Genomic DNA, 24,409 nt, shown 5'->3' with positions numbered 1-24,409 from the left:
CCCCCCCCCCCACCCCCCCCCCCCCCCACCCCCCCCCCCCCCCACCCCCCCCCCCCCCCACCCCCCCCCCCCCCCACCCCCCCCCCCCCCCACCCCCCCCCCCCCCCACCCCCCCCCCCCCCCACCCCCCCCCCCCCCCACCCCCCCCCCCCCCCACCCAAATAAAAGGAAACACTTCTTCACCTAACGCAGGATTGGTGTTTGGAATATGCTGCCACAGGAGGTGGTGATGGCCACTAACCTGGATAGCTTTAAAAGGGGCTTGGACAGATTTATGGAGGAGAAGTCGATCTCTGGCTACCAATCTTGATCCTCCTTGATTTCAGATTGCAAGTGCCTTAACAGACCAGGTGATCGGGAGCAGCAGCCGCAGAAGGCCCTTGCTTTCACATCCTGCAGGTGAGCTCCCAAAGGCACCTGGTGGGCCACTGCGACTAGCAGAGAGGTGGACTAGATAGACTCTGGTCTGATCCAGCTGGCTTGTTCTTATGTTCTTATGTTCTTATGTGGATAATTTATAGTTGCATTTTTATAGCACTTCATTTTAACTTGTTTGACCACTTGTTGAGAAGCAGCATATAAATGCATTTAAAAAAACAAGAATAAATAGCTGGCTAGCTGGCCTAGATCTTAGAGCTTACTTGGATGGGTTTCCCCCATACGTTATCTCCCCAAAGCCCAAACGTAATGAATCATTAACACAATTCTGTGACAATTATTACAATGCTACAGGGATTTTTTTCCCTACGTTGACCTACGCAGAGGGTGTAGGAAGCATTTGGGGGGAAGTCGCAATAGGAATGTCATACATTCAATCCCCAGTAGATGTCACCCTCGCACCAAACAGAATGAGATTCTTGCAAACCTGTAAACCTCTGAGAAGACCAAACTTCTGCTACACAGAATAATGATTCAGCTTGCAAGTTGGGCTAATTTCATAAATATAATCTATCGGGTACCTTGTTCTCTCACCCCTCCTCCCAGGAACTTAGGGCAGTGTACATAGTTCTCCCTCACCCCATTTCATCTTCATGTTACTGCCGCAGGAAAATAAAGAAATATTTTCCTGGAGTCAGATTGTCTGGCTACACTGGTTCCATGCCCAGATGCAGAGACTTGTGTGGTTCAGAAGCCTTCATAAGGTTCACCAAGAATGTATATGTATGATTGTGCCAATGCTATATGATTTCCCTTGTGTTTGTGTCATTTTAGGATATAATGTCCCTTTTAAGTTGAATTTAGGATGTGCCTGCAGCCTAGGAGGTTAGTCTAGTTAGGACCCTCAGTTAGTTTAAGGTTCTGTTCTTGTTAGATTTAAGGAACCCATGCCAATAAGTATTTGTGAAGTCTTGCTTATATGTACATGTATAATCCTCAAAGGTTTCCCTAGTGTTTAAGTTAGAAATGTTATTTTTGAAATTTTGCCTGTTAATAAAAGCAATAGCCAGTTAAGGTCTGATATTAAGGGACACGGAAGCTGGCTCTGGAATGCAGCTCAGACCAACGCCCAGCCGACCCCTTGATAAAGACAACACCCTCTTTGGAATTACAAATCAGATCTGCAGCCAGCACCCAAAGATGTCCCAGCCATTGGAGAATGTGCAGGGACCATCATTGGACAGTTTAAAAATTCTCTTTGTTGCCAGCCGAACCGCGGGAGCCCCAGGGCATGTCACAAGGAAGGACTCATCTGATAGCCGAGATAGCTCGGGGTGAAACCATCAGCCCGCTTGGATTTCCAGAATGGACTTCTTATCAGCTTCCCGCTCAGCACCATCGCGAGATCCCGCGAGAGGGGGGGTGACAGCGAGACTTTGCTACAAAGTTTCAAAAGTTGAAATTGTATCTTGTTTGGTGTTGTTGTTTTCCTATTGGTGTTTGGCGAGGGACTTGCCCCCTCCGCCTGCCCCTTCCCAGCCTTTTGATGTTTGTAAAAAAAACTCCTGCACGAGGGCTGGAGGGCGCGATTCCCTCCTGACCGAGCTGCGACCACCTGCAAATAAAATCCTTTCGCTTTGAAGAAACGCCTGCTTCCTGTGCCTCATGAAGTTGCTGAGCTGAAATCACTGATTGTTACCTGGCAAATCGCGGTAACACTCACAACAATCTTGCAAGATAGGTTAGGCAGATAAAGTCATTTTATTTAATTATTTATGATGTGATTTGTATCTCACCCTTTCCTGTCTAAAGACAGGCTCAGGGAAGCTTACAGTACAAAATGCAATATGAAAGTCAGAGGCATACAGGGTCCAAACAGTGCCCAGAGACACAGCCCCACCCTCCTGCAAGGAGTGCAGAGTTGGACTTCCCTCAGCCTCAACTTGGCTGTTAATGCTTGGATGTTTCAGAGATCATTAATTTATAGTGTTCCCATAAATGGAAGCAACTTGACAGTACATAGCAAACATGCACCAAATGTTCTTTGGGCTGTTTTTTTGCACTAGAAAGTAAATGTCCATCCTCCTGTACCCAGTTTTATCCTCTGAGCCATGTTTCTCCAGCATTGGGCCAGCAAAAGGACTTTGATGGCTTGTGATGCACCCTGAAACACCTCTGATTCAGTCTGTCTTCCTGAACTGCATTGCTCAAGCGGGAAAAGAAGGTGTCAGGCAGTGACCCTAACCCTAACCCGTTACCCTGCTGTAACATTGGCGGAACCGGCAGCCTTTTATCGAAGAGGGATCCCCCACCCCTCCACTTCTAAGAACCCCACAGGAAAAAAATTGTGCTGCTTTGCCTTGGTCTAAGCCTAGGAGATACCTGTCCGGCTGGATTATTAGCAGTAGCATACCAATTTCAGTCTAGTACATTCACCACAGACTTCCTTGCAAGTTTAGCAACCAAAGTGCCTTACAGCAGTGGAAGGGGCAAGATGGCACATTTCAACAGGGCTAGAAGCGAGCATGGTATAGTGCAGTGGTGGCGAAACTATGGCACGGGTGCCAGATGTAGCACTCAGAGCCCTCTCTGTGGGCACGCGCAGCATCAACCCCCTCCCCCCCCCACCCACACAACTAGGCTGGCCTGGGCCACTGGGCTCGATTATTAGCATTAAACCTAAGACCTAATTTTGGGGAAGCAGTGTAGGTAACCCTGTTAAGTGCTGTTAAACCCCACTGATTTTCATGCAAAGAACTAAAGCGTGATCCTTTACCTGGGAGTAAGCTCGGTTGCTGGCAATGGGGCTTGCTTCTGAGTAAACCCTCCTAGGGTCATGATTCACCCATTGGAAGAGTTGCACAGTTGCTTCAAAGCAAAGCCTCTGACTACCACCAACCTTACTCCTGAGTAACGCACGCCTTGGAGCTAACCGTTTTTTCTAAACTAAAACCTCAGTATTCAGGTTAAATTGCCGTGTTGGGACTTTGCGATGAATAAGTGGGTTTGAGGTTACAATTTGGGCACTCGGTCTCAAAAAGGTTCACCATCGCTGGTATAGTGGTTAAAGTGTCAGACTGGGACCTGTACATCCAGGCGCAAATCCCTACTCTTGCCATGGAAGCTTGCTGGGTGACCTAGGGTCATACTCTCAGCTCTGACCCCAGTTAGTATTTAGATGGGAGACCTTTAAGGAATACCAGGGTTGTAAACAGAGGCAGGCAACAGTGCCAGTTGTTATACATGGACTCACTCCCCTTTTATGCCTGCTGTCTCAGTGAGGTGGGCAATTCACCAGCACCAATAACAGGAGTACTTCTGTGCACACACAGAAAGCTGTTCCTTTACTACTGGATAACTGCAGTTTGCCCCACATGCAAATCATTAGGTGGCTTCTCATGCCAGAGTCCACAGCTCCAAGGTGCAGCCGTGCCCCGGAGCCTCTTGTTGTAGACAAAGGCTCATGCCAAAAATGCCTTCCGGAAATAGATGGCACATCCAAAAAAAACTTTCTTTAAAAAAAACCTCTCTAAAGCACAGAAGAGAATGCAGTCCTATCAGCTCACTGAAAATAAAGAGATTTAAAATAAAACCTAAAGCATGCAATGCATTTTAATTCCTGTTGCAAGGCATGCTGGGGGTTTACAGTTGTCCTCTAAAGGCAAGTAAGGAGCAAAACAGCCTTCAAGAACAAGCAACTGCAGGAGATGCTGGGAGATCTTGTTGCTATGACAATTTCAGTTTTGCTCTGCTGACTTTGGCAGAAAGGGTTATGAAAGGCACCTTCTGGAAGGGTGAACATCATAGTTATGGCTGGTGCTACAGGTGACACAGCGGGCAGGTGAAAACCTCTAGATAAGAAGCACCTAGATGGATCTGATAGAAGGTATATCCAGCCCTCCATCTTATTGCTCATAGTGGTCCGTCAAGTGACTCTGGAAATCTTACCTGTGGGACACAAAGGCTGACTTGTTGGCTCCAATAACTGCCATTCTCTGCCTAACTGCCCTTGTATCTGGAGGTTCCACTTAGCTGTCCTGGCTAACTTTTGGCTAAACCTCTTTTCAAGATCACCATTCCCTGTAGCAGCAGATTCTATAAAGTAATTCTGTATCATGCAATGCACTTTCTTAGGTCTCTCTTAATTCACCATCAATCAATACCTTTAGGAGAGTCCACATTCTAATATTATGAGGGAGGGAAAAAGAAAGTTTCTAACCACTAGACACCAAGGGGTCATGTGGCATGGCCTGGCAGCCCTCATTTTCTATCACAGACTCTGGCAGGTCATTTTATAAGCACACACTGGAACAATTATTGCAGATTCGTTGTGAGGTGGACAATTTTATTAGAGTTATGAAAGCAGATTGTTTCAAACCAGTCTGGATTTCTCTCTTGTCTGAAAAATGTGTAGGATATTTCCAAATCTGCTAGTTAATCTTGAACTAAGAAAACCCCCTCCTCACTCTCCCTTTTAATCCCCACCCCTGTGAAAAGAGGTGCAAAATGCAGACATAAATTTGGTGGCATCTGTTAAGTTTTATTATTATTATTATTATTATTATTATTATTATTATTATTATTATTATTATTATTATTATTATTATTATTATTATTATTATTATTATTATTATTATTATTATTATTATTATTATTGCATTTAATAGACCACCCTATCCCCGAAGGGCTCAGGGCGGTGTACAGTAAAACCAATAACAGACAATAAGCCATAGCGTGCAAAGACAAAAGTTGTAAACATTTTATTTGCTGCAGAATCCTCTTATCTCTTGGGTGTTTTTTATTCCTCTTTTCTTTTGATATACTCTCAGGAAATCGCTGAAACCAGGCAGCCCAAGACTGCAAGGGAAGTGAAATGGGACATTTATTTACTTACTTACTTTACACATATCCTGCCTTTCTCCTCAGCAGCTTACGTCATTTTCCTCTTCTCCCTTTTAGCCTCACAACAACCCACTGAGGTAGGTTTGGCTGAGAGTGTATGACTGACCCAAGGTCATTCAACACACTTGCCTGGCAGGGAGAAAATTTGAACTGGGGTCTTCCAGATCCTAGTCAAACACGCTAACTGCTGCTTGGCGGCTTGCCATTTGAACACCTGTGCCCCAAGAGGGCAACATACAACTTACCCCCAATAGCTGAGGCAGCATTCCAGGACTTTTAAATGGCTGCAGCAGTTGTTCTGAACAGAAATGTCCTGCTTTTCTTTTTTAAAACAGACTTTTACATTTAAAGTGGCAAAGCGTGGCTGAGAATTACCCTCCCTCATTTTTCGACCTTGTAGTGTTGCCCTCTTGTTTGTTGGGTTTTGTTGTTAATGAAGAAGAAGAAGAAGAAGAAGAAGAAGAAGAAGAAGAAGAAGAAGAAGAAGAAGAAGAAGAAGAAGAGGAGGAGGAGGAGGAGGAGGAGGAGTTTGGATTTATATCCCCCCTTTCTCTCCTGCAGGAGACTCAAGGGGACTTACAATCTCCTTGCCCTTCCCCCCTCACAACAAACACCCTGTGAGGTAGGTGGGGCTGAGAGAGCTCCTAAAAACTGTGACTAGCCCAAGGCCACTCAGCTGGTGTGTGTGGGAGTGCACAGGCTAATCTGAATTCCCCAGATAAGCCTCCACAGCTCAGGAGGCTGGCAGGAGACTGAGAATCAAAACCCGGGTTCCTCTCAAGATTAGGATACACATCGAAGCTCTCTTAACCTCCTACGCCACTGCTACATTAATCCGTCATCGCTTGGTGGGTTGCGCATGGGGACTGATCTGTTCAGGGGAGGAAGAGCCGGCGTGCGGGGCCTCCCCTTTGGGTAGGGGCTTGGGGGGTGGTAGCGAGAATGTGTGCCGCATGCCCAGGCGGGAGCTGCGGGTGGCTTGTGGTGAGTTCATCCAGAGGCCAGCGCACAGGTGGGTCCCACGATCTTGCTGCTCCCCATGCTGGCTTTTCCCTCATGCATCCGACTGAGGAAAGGTTATTACTGGGGGGCAGCAAACTTGCTGCCCAGTGCCGGATCTGTGCCCTGTGCTGCACCTCTGCTTCCTTCAGCCAGCATACCAATAAACGGGCTGTGGCCAGATTTTATTCCACACAAGGTGGCTGTCTGTGTTGTCTTTCTGCACCCCCGAGCTCATTCTCCTCTCCTCAGGTGGCAAAACCAGCAGCCCAGGAAAAATGCTGCAGGACTCCGGAGAATGCCTTTACAGGCAGGATGACAGTAGAAATTAGCTAAAAAGAAGAGAAATGCCCCCTCTACATACACATCATAAAAGACAGCTTGATATTCCAGAAGCTTCTGAAGATAGGAGAAATGCTGAGTTAAAGAGGAAAAAGGGAGGAAGGGAAATCTGTCTCGAAGGCGGGTTCCACATGGGCCAAAAACAGCAGTGTGAAAACAGTGTGAAAATGGTGTAAACCCTTTAAAATCCTTTTGCACCGTTTTCACACTGCTGTTTTTGGGCCCTGCGGAATCCACCTTGCTGAAAATAGGTAAGTCTGGGATTTTAAATCTCCCTTCTTTCCCACATTTGCAATTCCTTTTGGGTGGCCAGATTTATTTATTTACTTATTCACTACCCACCTTTCCCAACAAGTCAGGTTCAGCTCAAATTATTTTTTAATAATAGTAAACTGGTTGTTGTCCAGGTAATAGAAGTAACAAAACTGGGTTACCTGTGGACAGGTGATGGGTCCAGCTCTTCAGAGCTCACTCCAGTTGAGAAGGAACCCAGAAAGCAGTGATGGGTTAGTTAAAGGGAAAAGGCGGAGTGGAGAAATTGACTTGCTAAAGGCTTTGCAAATTTGTGCAACTTGAAGGAGGGAGTTTATTTTTATTGAATTGATTCGATTTGATACCCCACCCTCTTTGTGAGGCAGCCACAGACAAGGTGAGGATTTCTGTGTGCTTTGCAGACTACCCAGGTATGCCAAAAATACCTCTTCATAAGCAAAAGAGAGAGAAAGGAATCCACACTGAACTTACTACCAAGGGAAAATAGTATTAAAAAAAAGGAAGGTGGGGAGATATTCTCAGCAGACGGAGGTAATTCTCAGCAGAACATTTTGAGGCCTTGGATTCCCCCCCCTTTTTTTGCCCCCAAATATTTGCCCATTAAAATTCAGCTCAGCAATAAAGAAATTTATCTCAGCCATATTGGGAGGAAGAGGGCCTCCAGAGATTTAAGAGACAGAAGACAAACTGTCCCTGCTGGTTCTCTACCCAATTCAATTTTCCATTTAATTGTTACAGCTAGCCGCATTCCTAATTTTGGTCTCCATTCAACAAAGATCATCACTGTGCGTCAATCACTTGTCTGCTTAGACCTGCCCTCTGCCTCCTCCTGGGCTTCCCCTCCTTAAATTAAATTATGCCTAATTCGATTGTGTAGGAAGACAGACTGCTTATCACAGACATTGGTCCCATGAGAGAAATAGGGACGCCGGGCACCTTTCACAGGCCCCCTCTTGAGTAGCATCATTTCCCCCACAAGGCCTGGGATCAGGTGGTGCCTCTCTGGCTTCTCACCAAAAGGCAGGTCAAAATGGCTACGTGGATGTGCTTGCTTCGAATGTGTTCAAGAAGAAGAAGAAGAAGAAGAGTTTCGATTTATATCCCCCCTTTCTCTCCTGCAGGAGACTCAAAGGGGCTGACAATCTCCTTGCCCTTCCTCCCTCACAACAAACACCCTGTGAGGTAGGTGGGGCTGAGAGAGCTCTGAAGAGCTGTGACTAGCCCAAGGTCACCCAGCTGGCGTGTGTGGGAGTGCACAGGCTAATCTGAATCCCCCAGATAAGCCTCCACAGCTCAGGCAGCAGAGCTGGGAATCAAACCCGGTTCCGGGTGCTTATTATCATGGAAGAACCCTTTCCCCCTTCCGAATCCTGTCCAAGTTACCCCAAAACCTTAGTACGCTGATTGCCTCATGATCCTTCTTTCCCCCAATGTCATTGCACTGGATAAAAAGGGGACCTTTTCTGTAGGGAAATAATAACATTTGCATGTGGAGACTTCAGTTGGAGAGAACTGTGAAACTGTGAGGTACCTTTGGGATGGCGGGAATCCAGGGCAGTAAGTCAAACTGGTAGGCGTAGTGGGGCTGGGATCTTGCCACTGAATGAGGATACGCATCACAGGAGTTTCCAGCCAGATCAGCAGGGTGCATCTGAATGCATGTTTGTGAAAAAGTTGCGCAGGCCTCCCTTGCTGGATTCTAGTGAGAACCAGAGGTTGAAAGACACCTCAGTATAGTGGAATTTGACAGGCTTGATAAATATCCTCCTGTAGCGAATATCCACATTACTGCCTATGCAAGTCTTTAGAGACCCCCCGCCCCCGGCCATTATGACAGCACTTGTTTGAAATGATAGGCTGCAATGAACAACTTTAAAAAAAAATATTCTCGCTTCATTACCTCGCAGGGATGTGTTCAACTTCCTCTTCTTTGATTAGTTGCGAGCGTTAAGACGGCGCTGACCTGTCCTTAAAGGGCAATCTGGGTGGCACAAGAGCTTTTCTCATCCAGTTGATTACAACACCCACGCTAGGATGATGCTCAACGAAAACGAAATAAAAGCAGATGGGAGGTCGGCAGAGCATCTGCTAAGCTGATGAGCTGAGCTGTTTCACCTGGAGCCAGCCCCGGCCCACATCTGGCGTCCTCCAATCAATCCGGCGGGTGCCCAAAGGCAGGGGACTCGTCTCTGAAACCCCCGGGAGGGAACCGCTTGAAATTGGAAGCGCGTTTCATACGTTGCAAGAAGGCTGCTGGGTGGCTGGCGAAGGCCCCGCGATGACACCGAGGATAATTCATGGTTCAGTTTTTGCTCCAAAGAGAAAACTGTGGAGGGGCCTTGTTTGTTCAGGTTATTGTGAAGCAATTTTCTCTCCAAAGGATTTCTTTCCTGGGTCCCAGGTTAGTGGCTGTGTTAGTCGGCAGTAGAAGAGCAAGACTCCAGTAGCACCTTGAAGACCAGCAAGATTTCCAGGGAATAAGCTTTCGAGAGCCTAAGTTCCCTTTGTCAGAATCAAGGAGGAATGGAGATCCTTGAAAGCGTATCTCCTGGAAATCTTGGTGATCCTTAAGGCGTTACTGCACTTGAATCCCTCTCTCCTATTGGGTGTCTTTCTCAATGACCTGAGAAATATTTGCCACAAAGACGTATCCCTCTCTCCATCCAGTGACTTTTTGGGCTCTGAATCTGATTTCGGGGGAAAGTTTTTACAAAGTGCTTTTAGAAAGTGGGTGGGGCCGGACAAGGCTCTGGTGCGAGTTGGGGGGGGGGGGGGCTGATTGGTGACTGGAGGACTGATCGAATGCGCAGGTTTTGTAAAAGTTGTCTCACCACAGCTGCACCACAGCCCTAGAATCTTCGCTGGATGATGGGAAATATTTTGTTAATAATATGTTAATTTTAAACAGTCTCTTTTTAAACAGAGCTTCGGTCCGGAATGTCACGGTTGCAAGCGAACACAGCGGCATCCCACAATGCCAATGACTGTAAGAACTACATTTCCTGGCTTCTCACTGAATTGTGTTGAATATTTGCAAAGGGTGGACATAGAAGGCACAGGGGAGGGAACTAAAAAGACAGTATGCCCTAGGTCACCCCAGGGAGCCCACAGATCCGTGCAAGTTGTGTGATTTGTTTCCTTATGATGCCTCAGATGAATCTTGGGGTGTGAGCAGGACTTCAGAACCAATCTTTTTCTGGGGGCCCAAAGGGGAAGGGGAGAAAACGGCAGACCACCGGTCTCAGAAGCACCACTGCCTGTGGACGTGTCCCCTCTGCTCAGGGCCTTCACTTATTATCTTGATGAAAATCCACGGAGGAAGGGAGGCCTCTCTGGTACAGGTGGAAGTGCTTCTTCTGCAGGGCCTCCACTCTGTGGGGGCAGAAAGGGGGGCTGAAAGACGATGATAAGGAAGGACTCTGTGTTTGTCTATCACTATGTATTTCTACAGTATTTCTCTGCGGGATGTTTCTACCCCAACCAAATTCGCATCCCCTTTGGAAGGCCTCAGTTTACACACGTTATCTTCATGTGGTGGCCTGCAGAAGGCCCTTCGATCAACCCCAGGCATTTCCATTAAAAGCAGGTGGTAGGAAAGACCCTGGAGAGCTTCCGCCAGAGGAGACTGAACTTTGGCAGACCAACTGTCGGATTCAGAAGGCGGCAGTCGCAGGCATTTGCCTGTGGCTCAGCTTTGTTGGCAGATGAATGAGCAAAATCTCTCCTTTAGCCCCTTTCAAAATTTTACTTCCCTTTTCTAACATCCCTTGATGCTCTCGTATCATCAGCCATTCAAAGAGGGTATCTAGAAGAAGAAGAGTTTGGATTTATATCCCCCCTTTCTCTCCTGCAGGAGACTCAAAGGGGCTGACAATCTCCTTGCCCTTCCCCCCTCACAACAAACACCCTGTGAGGTGGGTGGGGCTGAGAGAGCTCCAAACTTCTACCCAAACTTCATGCCTGTCTGCCTTCCTACGCCTATCGAAGCACTATAGGGAGGTATTGAAAGAACAGCAGGGATGGGCCAAGACGTTTTATGGTCCTCAGAAGGAATTTAGCTTTAAATAGTTTTATATATTCCCCCCATATGCATAGCAAAACATTTACACAGGGTGGATCTCTGCAAAGAGCAGGGGAATTCAAAAATAGCTGTTTGCAGACACTGCCTCACTCTGCATGGTGCGCATTCCTCAGAGTTGCACTGAAGAAGCATCTGGAGCAGCTGGCAGCTGGGCTCTTGGCAAGGAATGGTACCGCACTTGACCTTTCATGTACAAGGCCTCTGGCTCAGTCTTCAACCTCTCCCACTTCGAATGGTGTGAGGAGCAAGGCCAGGAGATGGTTTCAAGTCTGTGCGATCAGAGGAAGCCTTTCCTGATCCAAACTCTTCTGCAGCCATAGGTGCATATATACATGTATGCGTATGTATGTAGATATATTTGCTAGTATATTTTAAATGGTTTTATGTTATTGAATTTATTATGTATTGTACACCACCCGGAGCCCTTTGTGGGTTGGTGGTTTAGGAAATTGAATTAATAAATAAAACAGTACAGAAACTTTTATTGTGGCATAATTGCAAGTTTAGTTTGAACACACATATTTTTGCTTCCGTGGCCAGGATTGGATGTTGTTGCACTGAATAGCAGAACAGGGAGACACGGGGGCAAATCCCCACCCAAACTTAATAGGCAACCCATGGGCCAGTCACTTGCTCAGCTTAACCTAACTCACTGGACTGCTGGAGATTGGCCCCATTTTATCCTTCTGTGTGTATTTGAGAGGGGAGGACACACCTTTAACAAACACCCCACAGACTGGATGTTCTTGCTTTCATTCTTGCCTTTCCTCAAGCACAAATTGGGATACTTTTCATCCCCTTGAAGACATGCACATAAACTGTCCCATTTAAGGACTGCACACATGGGCCCATAGATGTGATAGATGTGGCTTGGGAAGTCACTGTCTGTTGTGGCATAGCCACACATGTGCTAGTAGTGGTTGGAAAACAGCCCATCTTGAACGGGTGGTTCTTTACCCCCTTCTCTGGGAGGCAGGAACCTCTTTTTCCCCACTTCGTGTCTTTGCCAGTGATTGACCAGCAGTCTTTGAACACTAAATAGCCCTTTGGGGGAGGGCGGTTTATAAATACAATAAATAATAATAATAATAATAATAATAATAATAATAATAATAATAATAAATAGGAGAACATTCTAACAGGAAGTAACAGGTAATGAACAGAGTAACTAGTCAAAACATACAGCTGTGTTGAAGAACAATAGAGAACTCATTTTTGTGCATTTAAAGTTTTGTTTTAATTTGATGGGGTGCCTCTGATTCTTCCAGTAAATCTAGGATTGTTTCTGTGCATTTACCCTATAACAAATGGTTCTGTTTGGACCTCTGAAGAGATGTTGGAGCAACTAGCCTCAGGATCACTTCACAGATAACCTGATCTCATGGTGGAAGACGTTATGCTTGCAGCTTGCTTGTGAAGTTCTACTCACTCCCTCCCCCCAAAAAAAATCTTAGCTTGGTTTCTAGATTGTTCTAGATCAGGGGTCTGCAAGTCTGCAGGTTGCAGACCCCTGTTCTAGATTTAGCTTTGCTCTGGCTGGTAAGGCAGGTGTGCCCTGATACACATTCCAATGTAGTCTTAAACAAAGAGCTGCTAAATTGTCCTAAAACAAACTGGCCAGTTATCTATGACCGTCCTGCTAAAAGCGATGGATTTAAAACTGGCTCGCTGATATGGGACAGAGGACCAAAGTAGCCCATTGCAGAGAAGATCAATGGTTTTAAAAAGAAACAAATCTAAAGAATTCATTTGAAAAAAGAGAGATTGAACCTTGTTTAGACGGCCAAATCTTATTTCACGGATATTATATTGTTACGTATTAGGCAGTCTCATGCACTGAATATTATGAAATGGATTAGGATGTTAAAGAATGGTTTTTACAAAGACTGGGAGATCTAAAGGCTTCAAAGCAGCTCTGGAAAAACCCAGATTGGTTGCAAGCGGTGGTGCCAAGGAAGAGGGACTAGCCATCACCCCTGAACTGTTTCCACAGCCGAAGAGAGAACGGGGCACATTTCCCAGGGTGTAATGTGGCCCTCGTTCAGAACTGACTTTTACAGACCGAGACCAAGGAGTTCTCAGCTAACCTGCAGCAGAGACTGCTCTCTTTTTGTACCACTCAGTACAACAGCACAGCTGCCTCAACATAAAATTTAAGAAACGAACAGGTTCAAAGGCTCACTTGAAACACTCTTTGAATGCACAGCTGTAGTTTATTACACACCAGCCTTGTCTCATGGAATTCTATCATATCTGTTCCACTCTTCCCACAAGAACATTAGAGGAACACATGTAATCCTTGCCTCTTCCATTTTATTCTTACTGCTCTGAAGATCAGATTGGGTGAAAGAGGAGGTTTGAACCTCTCTTCCCAGCCCCTTGCCAGATATTAAACCCTACACTTCACTAGCTGCATTACTTCTGTTAAAAACCCTTCCCCTTTCACAGAAACCAAGGCTTGGTATTGTTGTGGTTGCTTTGCAACCCCTAAAATGACCACTGAATATTTCTCAGGATGTAAATCTCATCCAGGTCTCAGATGATTTCTTAAAACTGAAGAAACTGTTTTTATTATCTCAGTGGATGAGCCCTCCTCCTTTTAAAGAGTTTTCAACAAACCTAGTGCTTCCCTTAGCTTTGTAAGACCCTGTAATCCACTCCCCCCCCTACACCCCCACCCCCCACTGCTCGGCCCCAGCCTGCCCCTGGTTCCATTGTGTGGATTTTCAGCGAACACCAGTGGCTGAGTTCAGAATTAGATCTAATGATTCTTACCCACCATAAAAACAAGACACAGGACACCAAATGAAAGGGAATGTTCTCTAAAAAAAACCCTTCTGTTTATTCATCAGAATTCAGCAAGAAAGACATCCATTTTAAAAACACAGAAAAACCACATTAAAAAGTTTCAGAACCAGAAAAAGAAAACCAACCAAATTAAATGAAATTCAAGTGTGACGGCCAGTGGTGGGGCAGGGGATTAGTCGAGGGAGCCACAGGGGAGGGATGAGAACTGGCAGGAAAGCTCGATCACTCTGTGCTGACAAGAGCAGGATGTATTCTGTGAGGTGAGTTGTGAGAATTCTCACTGTGAGAATTCTTAGTGACATCTGCCAGGATTGTTACCAACAATGGTTTCAGAGTTTCTGTGCAATTTATAAAATGACTGGCTTTGCAATCTGAAATTGTTACTGAAGCTTGCACAAACTGGACATCAATTTTCTTACTTGAGAAAGGATTGGTTTCTTTACTGGTGAGGAGTTAGGCATGACTTCTGCTATGAGAATGCAGGTACAAAGTTCCATGGAGTGGGTTAGGGTTAGGCCACTGCCCACAGAGCAGGATCTCCTGGACAGGGGCTCACTCCACAGTCCAGCTTCAGATGTAAACTCTGTCCCAAAGGAGATACATGAGCCAGAACAAAACCTGCCCACCAGGAATGATGCTCTAAAATGGAATGTGGAAGCTTGGCAATGCCTGAGGGGGAAGAAAACACTTTAAGTGCCCTATTCTAGTGCTTCCTTATGTGTTTAAAGCATGAAACAAGCATTCTGACAACAGCCCTGCAAGGTGAGGTTAGCTGTATATGATAGCTAGAAGGGGCTGAGACAACAACATAACCAAAGGCTATCTAATTAACAGCAGGGAGGATTGTAAACCAGCACTTTTAGCCAACCGTGCCACGGTAGCTCTTATCTGCACTTGCCAAACGAATGACCAGCGTATTCTTTCCTTTCCAAAGCTGGAAGCTGGTTTGCAGGCTCCTGCTTCATCCGTTTCTTCCTTTACAGACTTCACAACTATGCTATGCCCATGAAGAGCATGCCTTTCTTTGGGGTCCTCTTAAAACAAACACACACACACGCTCTCTCTCTCTGGTGGATCTTTACTCATCTATATGAAAGGACCACTCCTGCCTCTCTCTTGCACTTGTCAATGTACTTTGCCCATTTTTCCCTGCTAAACAAAGGGTGAAATGGAACAAAATGGACCAAAGGGGACCCTTCAGAGCACCTTAAAGAACGAACATGCATGCATTCACATCGTAAAAAGTAAAAAAGAGAGAAAAATACTTCACAGTTTGCAAACTGGGCCGACCTTCAAAAATGGCCACGATATTATCAGCTGCGTGGCAAAAGAAAGGCAACGACCGGGCTGGTTAGGATCGTACATTCAGCAACCATTAGCTTAGGCAGCAATATTCAAGCAAGGACTCTTCCAGGGAAGAGAAGGGCCTCATTCCAGCAGTCGCGGCTGTTTCTTCCCTGGCAGAGCAAACCTGGCCGTGCAACTAGGAAGACAAGCCTGTTGAACAGCAAAGCCCAACCTGGATCAGCTGGTTGGTCCTGTCTTTTGCCTTTCCTTGAACTGTTTTTTAAACGAGGCATCTGTGCACTTATAAGATATATAGTTGAAAACTTGCTGCCAGGATTGTAGTGGAGGAAAAGTACATCAGTGACCTCATGGGTGCTAGAAAAATGGCATTCGTGACTGCTTTACAACGCTCAAGGGGCAGCATTTTCTCAGTTCACAGGAGGAAACCCGCAAAACCAGTTTTCATCAAAGCTTCCTCCAAGACAGAGGGGTGTGTGTGCATGCATGGAGTAAATGGTGTTGTAGCAAAATGTCCTCTAAAACAGATTTCAAGCACTGTTAAAAATGCCACCTGTTTTCACTCCTTGCTACCTGTTCCTGCAAACACACAAAGACAGACAATGCAGCCCTCTATAAAGCCCAGCTGCTAGTGGTCCCTTAGCTCAACTTAAAGGAATAGAACCACCGGAATGCATTTAGATATCTCCTTTCTGGAACAGGACCAGTCCTTTCACCTTCCAAGGGAAAAAAATTTGGCTTCCTCTTCAGGATGCAGGGATGGACCCGACTGCAGGGAGGAGCTCTGAAGTAGAGAGCTCAAGCGGCCAGAAAGGGCTTCACCCACAGAAATGTAGTCGCAGGAACGCTTTGGCATCACCATTCCCCTTTCCACAACTCACGGAACTATTCAGAAGAGAACTCTCCCCAATAGGCATCCATTTTACAAGGACAACAAAAGAACATGACACACAACACTTTTCTAGTTTTAAATAGTACGGTAATCCACAACTCAAACCCTCCCCACCCCCAAAAGTTTGCAAATCAAAAGCCCAAAATAAGACACACACACACACACACACACCGCAAAAAAACAATAACAGAAGATAACAAGACCAAGCAAGGAAACAAACTGCCACTAAAACCAACAAGTTGTTTTCATGACCATGAAGAAAAGAGTGGGGGAGAGACATCAGGTGAAACAGGAAAGGGAAGGCTTGAAATCTTCCCGAACATCTGTAGGAATAACACCAAATACAGAACTGAACGTGACACTATGAACACTTTCCCCCCTTCCCATTGCACAAGTGATAGCAGCAAACATATTTTTTTTTCAAAACTGTAAACTGCACTTTTTTAAAAAAAGTACAAGTTAAAATAACAGCCCCCCCCCCCCCACCGTAGAAAGCTTTCCCATGAATGCATACAAAATGCAAGAAAAGGGGGGAAAACATATAAAAATAGATAACATTGATCTTATATGCATATAAAAAGAAATCTCAAATGCAGGGTCAACTGAGCACTTGGTAAGTTGACCTGGACACTCATGGGGAAACTGAATGCAGTGTTGGCAGGAGGAACAAGGAAATATTGTGTTCCCTTCCATCTTGTGAAATCCAGAAATGGCTTTGTTGTTCTGGAGGCAACTTCTGGAGCCAACAGGATGACAGTCACACAGTGAGAGACCTGGATGGTCATAAGGTTGGTCCAATCCAGAGGACAAAACATGCAGAAGTCTGCACACAAAGTCTGCTTTTCAGGCAAACATTGCCAAATGACACAGAGTTATTTTCTATTCCCAAGAAAACTTTCTACAACTGCAAATGACACAGAAAGGAGCAATTCCCACATTAGCCTGAAGTCTTAGCTCGAACAAAACACAAAAGCATTGTGAAACATCAATATTTTGATCTTCCTGCACCCTTGGAGAAGAAGAATCAAACTACTGAGTTGGTGTGCATGCGCATGTGTTGCTAGTGGTGAAATGATGCATGAAGCATCAGAGGCACTGTTTGTTTATGATACACGTCTTAAAGATGCTGAAAAGGTAAATTTGTCAGTGGCTCGCCTTTTCTACAGTGAGAAAAGCAAACAAAACTGGCAGGCGAGGTTTTAAATGGGTTTGTATCATCCCTCTCAGGGACACCAGTCACTTCTTTGGCTTCTAGACAGTCCTATTTGCCTCTGTTATCAAGACCTTCAGCAACTGGACTGGACCACGAGCTCTTTCCACAGCTCACCTGTGCCTCAGGTCAGAATAGGGGGCAGTGCTGCTGATGGGTGGGGCCAGCTTCTCAATACGAAGGAACCCCAGACATCTTTTGTTTCACTCTAAAAGCTGTTCTACACATTGTTCCAAGTCAACAAACGCAATTTGGATTATACGATCTGACGGCATTCTGTGTGTGTGCGGGTGAGATTATTTAATGTTCTCCATATTAAAAATGCCTTGCATCTATTTATTGTTTAAAGATTTATACCCTACTTCTTGATCCCAAGATCTTCACAGGGGCTTACAGAGCTTAGTGCAGTGCTAATCTTCTTTCACAGAACTGACAGTCCCGCATTCTGGCTTCCAGGGTGAAGGCCTGAGGGAACCAGAATGTCAGAGGGTTATGCCGAACTGTGTGCTAGTTTTTCACATACAGTGATTTTTTTTTTTTAAAGAGAGAAATAATTTCAAAAAGATTCCCTGGGCTTGTGCTCTTACTTGGGCAAACCGGGATTCTACCATCTTATTCAGTGTAATGTGCAAAATGACTCTGCTATAGTTGCTGCCCCCTTTCAACAGCTACGCCTGAGTCCAGTAGTACCTTAGAGGCCAACAAGATTTTGGAAGCATGAGCTTCTGAGAGTCAAAGCTCCCTTCCTCAGATACCCAACCGAAAGCTGATGCCAACCAAACCCTATTTGCTTCTAAGGGTGTAACTGGACTAGAATCTAGTTTGTCTGCTCATGACCAACATGGATGCCCTCTTGACACTATCTTCCTTTCAACCAGCTGAAATTCACCAAACAGGAAGGGCCACAATACTGAGGCCACAGGAAGAGAGAGCGCTCTCTTCTCAAAACACCACCAGCCAGTGTTCAACTCCTGCAGCCCCGTTTCCAGGCGCCAATTCTTGCCCCCAGATGAAATAAGACTACAAATTTATGAGTTTTTTTTTAAAGCAATACATTCGAGAAAACTCTTTGGAAACAGGTCAAGTTACCAAGGCAGAGCCAAATAACTGGTACACGTTAGTATATAAAATTTTGTTTGTTTGTTTAAAAAACAATCTGTCAATTAAATATGTACAACCAAAAATGCTAACACACACACACACACGAACATTTTTATCAACAATGTGGGGTTAATTTTTTTTTTACATTTACATTAGCAAAAGTGAGATCATCTGACAACGAATTTGACAAGATGTCTTTGGTGACATGTTCAAATGGAAAAGACCCCCCTCCCCCCCAAAAAAAAACCACATCCAAAGATACAAGGCCATTAGAGGCCACTGTGAAAAACTGTCCACAGTGCTGACTATGAGATCGAGAATAGTTCTAGTGTGTGAACAGCAGCAATTCAAAGTGGAGAAAAAGTGAGGCAGGCCTACCACTGTCAAATAGGATTGCTCCCTATCAGACATAATTATTCATCAAACGCCTATGGAGCACTGCTTCTGCCCCACACACGGTTTCCTTTGAGTAACTGAGAAACCGAACATTTACCACTTTTTAACCATAAACAACCCATTCCAGTGAAAATCACAAAAAGTGTATATATATATATATTTTAAAGGGCAACAACTTCGGCCACCTGATGGTTTCAGAAAATGGTTTTTGCCCCCTTAACTTAGAAGGCTGTGACTGAGACCTGAGATCCTCACAGATGGATCAACTGGAATCCAGAGTGCCCGTGCATCCTTTTTTCTGCCCTTTACTGAGCAGCTATGGAGGCCCACGCTGTGAAAACAGAAATCTGTTACTAACCTAGAGAACAGGGCTTCCACCCGGCACCATCCTCCCCAACGAGGCAAGAACTGAATATATTACTCCCAGCTCTGAAGTTATGGATTTCAAAACGTACTAAATCCCATCACAACCATTAAAAATCGTCCCGCCCGAACCCACTTTTTGACCCTCATATATATTATTTGGCTACTGTTACATTCATTTTGACATTCTGGCGGGTGGCCGAGGGGGCGTCCCAACATTCCGCTTTCCCTTTCGGCAGGTCAGCTTCGGAGCTCCCACAATCCTCAGCCTCACCCTCGAGGGCCTCACCATTGCTGCAGTGAATCTGGACCCTTCCTTCCATCTTGTCCGTGGGTTTGCATATTGCTGGCTTGTCAGGGGAACGGGGGAAGGCAAAGCTGGAAGGTAAGTCAACACTGTTGTCTCCCAAAGGAAGCACCCAAGCCATTTTCTTAGTCACGCTGTCTCCACAATGCCTGCGAGAGGTAGCAGATGCTTTTTGGGACTCAAATTGTGCTTGCAGAGGGAGACTGGAAGGCCTGGTGATCAGTCTCGGCATCTGAAGCACTGGGTTATTGGTCCCATCGTGACAAGGTCTTTTGGCGATCTCCTTTGCAGTGAACACGAAAGGCAGTTCTGAGTCGGTCAGTTCCAATGCACCCTGTGTAGTCTGGAAAGCCGGTGCACTCAAATCACAGTCCCACTGTTTCGCCTCTTGAGAACAAAACATATCCGCACGGTAGGGTACATTCTGTAGACCTGCCCAAGGAACAGTGCCACTGCCTTCCCGTTCTTCTGCAGAACCTGGAGGGTCCTCCTGGCTAGCACTCAGTCCTGGAGCAATGGTGTTCTTTTTGCAGCCACTCCATTTAGAACAAAGCTTGAAAAACTTCAGGCTGTTCTTGGATGGTGGAGAACTTCCAAGCTCAAACTCCAGACTCTCAGTGTCCAGGGACCGGCTCCTCCGACAGACAGACAATGGCTCTGGCATGGGTGGACTCAATTCCTGAAGCCGAAGACAACGGGGAAGGCTGGCCACACCCCAGTTACAGCTTTGGAAAGAGCTTTGTGGATACCCAGGAAACATTCTCTCGTCACATTCAGCGAAGGATTCTTTCGGAACGTAGCTATCATCAAAGGCCTCAAAGGATACGGTGATGTCCTCATCGGTGTTCATCTCCAAGTGCTGTTCACACTCACCTTCGCCTTCTTGTTCAACATCCACTATATCAAATGTGACCATGGTGGGGAGGGCGGGAAGGTTCTGAGTGAACACGGAGCCCGAATCTGAGCTCCCCAGGCTTTCGGAGAGGCTGGAGAAGAGAGTCCCACTGCTAGTGAATTCCACCAAAGCTTGAGAGAAGTTCACAGCCTGGTCTGGTTCATATTTGCTTTCTGTGCAGGACTCTCGAAAGCCAGGTTCAGCTCCGCTGTGATGGTCACTTGGTGGGCAACTGTGGTGGTCGTGCATTCTGTAGAAAGGGTACGCCACAGATTTCTCCAAGGTCAAGCCATTCAAAGCATACGATTCGAGCACCACATGCTCCAAATTGGAATCCAACACGACGCCATTTCCCACCAACTCAGTAAGGCAACTGCCATGTGCTTTGGGACCACAACTGCCGTTAGAGCGTTTTTCTGGGCACAGCATCTCTTGCAAGTCCCTCCAGTCTTGGTTTTCAGCTGAGAGGCTGGCGTTGAGGTTTCTGCCCAGAGCACGAGGGACGCCCTGCATGCAACCAAGGCAACTTGGACATTTGTCAATCAAGCTGGCTGTTCTGGCTTTACATTCACTGCATTCCTTTTCCCTGGGATGCTGTTCCTTGCTTAGCACATCCAGGTGTTTCAAAACGGGCTCTTGCTGCATTTCCCAATACAGAAGCTGCTTCTGAATGGCAGCCAGTCTCTCCTCCTCAGTTTCCATCACTTCACTCTTCTGTCCCATCATCCAGACCAGATCCTTCTCTGCAGGGACAGTAAAGTCCAAGAACTGGCCAAAGTTCTCTGAGGGAGAAACTTTCCTGTCAAACCAGGACTCGTTCTCATGAGAGGGACTCATGAGCACATCATCTGGCTCATAAAATTCATAAAGAGCATCACCGCTATAGCTGTCCCTTGGAAGGCGGTCCTTCTTGATTTCTTCATCTCCAGCTTCATCCTCAGGACCTGGGGTGGTTGAATCATAGTAACCTTCATCACTATTGGGAGCAGATTCTTGTTGGTCACTGTGCGGAGTGAGGAGATCCATGTCATTCTTTGTGCGGTCGGAATAGAGATGGGGGCCCTGATTGCCACTGTTCACTTTTTGGAACTCATTGTTGGTCATGATCTCGGGTAGGTGGGTTTCATAAGTAGCAGCATCCACTTTGACAGCCCCTTCCCACATCTGCTGGAGATACTCCTCAATACCATCAGGCACGGCCATCTCTTCCCCTCCACCCTGATAAGTAACAAGACAGGAACTCCTTTTGGTGGCATCTCTACCACGTCCCGCAGAAGTAGAACTCTCTGCGATACTGTCAATATCGGGCTCAGCAATAATGTCTCCACAGCCAGTGAAAGAGTCAAAGCTTTTAAGGGAAGTCACGTCTCCAAACATCAAGCTAAGCTGTTCCCCAGAAGGGGCAGAGGGAGGATCGCTGTCTAAGAACTCTGGCTGGAGACCATCTGGAAGGCCATCGTAGGTAGAGTTTACCCCAAGGGTGTCACACGCCTCCAATTCGACATCTTGAGAGTCTTCGCAGTTTGCAACCCCAATGGCTGCATTCCCATCAGAACTGTTTTCATTGGCTACCAGCTGGTCAATCTCTCTAGATTCACCCAGGCTGGCCTTTATTCCAGGTACAGCTTGACTGTTGAGGTCCTCCCTGTGCTCTGAAGGAAGCACCAGGCTTTTTAGATTTGTTTTCTCGGGAGCCTGTGCAGTTTCAACACCCACCTGTTTATTTCCTTGGCCTTGCTTTTCGGCCACAGCTCTCCTAGACGTCCACTCTTGCAGCTCGGTCTTCTCGGGTTCATTCGCTTTGTTCTTCCGATGGCGCCGAATGCTGTTGAATAGCCCCTTCAGACCTTTTTTGGGTCGTGGGAGGAACAGAGATTTGTCTCCTCCGGGCTTCCTCTCAAAGCCATCAGAACTTCCACACAGGGAAGTTGACCAGCCAACAAAACCAGCCTGAGGGCCAGAGTCCGTTGCCAAAAGGGCACTTTGAGAGTTTGGCAGCTGGGGAGAGGGGAAGTCCGTTCCACCCTCTGAGGGGCTCCTGAGGCGCTCTCTGCCAGCATCTTCACATCCAACATCACTGAGGCCATCGTGCGTTTTACTCTTGCATAAACTCTTCTTAGAGGTTCCCTTCCCGTGGCCTTTGTTTTTCCCTCCAAAGAAGCTGGGTAACGTACAGATGCTTCTATTCCCACCAAAGAGCTTGAAAGCCGTTTTCTTCAACTTGCCCGCAGTGGCTTGCTGCCGGTTTTGCTCTGTTGCTGCAAAGGAAGCGTTGCTCTGTTCAGGGAGCTGCTCAGCTGCCCCCTTCCCCTCCGGCAGCTGCCTATTACAGTCCTCAAGTTGTCCACAGAGGGCAGATGGAGACTTAGCTCCTGCTTTGTCCTCAATACCAGAAGCACCTGCAGCAGCCATTCTTGCGTGCATATTTAACTGAAAACGAAGACTCTGCCAGCAGCATCTTCCTCAATGTGCACTGGCTGAAGCATCGCTGCTCATCTGCAAAAAAAGGACAGGGACAGGTAAGTAATTATTTCATAGACATTTGGAGTAATTAAAATGTGTCTCTAAACGCTCAGGAAGGGGCTGCGGTCCAGAACAGAAAACACACATTATGTGCAATGGTTCCGATTCAATCCTTGATCCTCTAGATAAAAAACCTCAAAGATGAAAGTGCTCTTTTTGCCTACAATGTTTCGAATCAGGCGGGCAACACTGAGATAGATGGACCAATGGTTTGATTCCACAAAGCCAACTTCATACATCCAATCAAAAGCAAGGTTGTAACCGCTAACATGCTTGATGTTTCTGTGCCGTTAGCGGTTATAGGCCGGCAAGAAATAGAGTGACAGGGTCAGTACAGGGACTACAGTTCTGGAACCGACTGTTAACACTACTGGTCTTTCATCTCTCAGGCTCTCACAAAATCCACACAGATTGGAATTAACATAGAAAGAACTCTCTAGCCCTTTTGGATCACCCCAGACCACAGCCTTGCAAAAACTTTTTTAAAAATCAAGTACAATCTTGACAGTACAACAAATTATTAGTCCACAAAAATCATTACTAGCTCACCTGACCGATGCTCGAAGGACTAAAAGTCAAACAAGGTCAAAAAACACCCAACCTGCTTCATTGTCTGGTTACCAAAAGCAGTTTTGACTTTCCACGGGAGATCAAGTGAGGATCAGGGCACCAAAGGACGGCCTTTCCACAGACCATTCTGCTTCTCAGTGAGGATCTTCATCACAAGATTGACCATGTCTACCCTAACATACAAAATAGGTGTAGAAGTATGAAATATCTGGAAATTGGGGGGCCAATGGGGTGGGGAATAACATGTTTCTCCAAAGGAGGCAAATTTGGGGAAGAAACCTGAGATATATCTAATACTTTCTTATCAAATCTAAATTTATTGTACTGCTTTAGAAACTCAAAATCAACTACCTATATCTTAGCTTAAAAGCTGGATTGAAAACTATGAATTTTTTTATCTTTCTTGTTACAGGCAGTCCTCTGGAGCAGCAGGGAAGCCAGGACCGAAGTGAACCCTCGCAAGCTTTACATTAATGGCCACTGTGCAATATGGCTCACAACAAAAAACATTGCAATTGATCACACTTTTCCGAAGCTCATTCAAATACCTAAAGGACAGCACAAGGTTCACATCCAGGTGCAAAGGCTTGGCTCGCAGAATCATAGATTCGTAGAGCTGGAAGAGACCCCAAGGGCCATCAAGTGCAGTGCAGGAACACACAATCAAAGCACTCCTGACAAATGGCCATCCAGCCTCTCTTTAAAAACCTCAGAAGAGGGAGACTCCACCACACTCCAAGGGAGTGCGTTCCACTGTCCAACAGCCCTGACTGTCAGGAAGTTTTTCCTGATGTTTAGGTGGAATCGCTTTTCCTTCACCTTGAACCCATTACTCCTGGTCCTAGCCTTTGGAGCAGCAGAAAACAAGCTTGCTCCCTCACCAACATGACATCCTTTCAAATATCTAAACATGGCTATCATGTCACCTCTTAACCTTCTCTTCATTAAACTAAACATACCCAGCTCCTTAACTCTCCTCATAGAGCATGGATTTCAGACCTTTTGCCATTTTGGTTGCCTTCCTCTGGACCTGTTCCAGCTTGTCCATATCCTTCTTGAATTGT

The 24,409-nt window shown here is 46.1% G+C and overlaps 1 protein-coding gene across 1 annotated transcript; it reads right to left on the bottom strand.

Moving 5' to 3' along the window:
• Positions 1 to 13,781: 13,781 nt before the first annotated feature.
• Positions 13,782 to 23,992, bottom strand: AMER1 (APC membrane recruitment protein 1). Its single transcript, XM_048514106.1, has one exon. The coding sequence runs from the start codon at positions 22,674 to 22,676 to the stop codon at positions 19,206 to 19,208; it is 3,471 nt and encodes a 1,156-aa protein (XP_048370063.1). The 5' UTR covers positions 22,677 to 23,992; the 3' UTR covers positions 13,782 to 19,205.
• Between the last annotated feature and the right edge of the window lie 417 nt (positions 23,993 to 24,409).

The sequence above is a fragment of the Sphaerodactylus townsendi genome, linkage group LG13, assembly GCF_021028975.2.
Source record: "Sphaerodactylus townsendi isolate TG3544 linkage group LG13, MPM_Stown_v2.3, whole genome shotgun sequence".
NCBI classification, from domain to species: domain Eukaryota; kingdom Metazoa; phylum Chordata; class Lepidosauria; order Squamata; family Sphaerodactylidae; genus Sphaerodactylus; species Sphaerodactylus townsendi.
This window is presented reverse-complemented; position numbering and strand designations above follow the sequence as displayed.

What these genes read in the sequence shown, in the direction of transcription:
- AMER1 (XM_048514106.1), bottom strand. Translation starts at nt 22,676, where the DNA reads ATGCACGCAAGAATGGCTGCTGCAGGTGCTTCTGGTATTGAGGACAAA.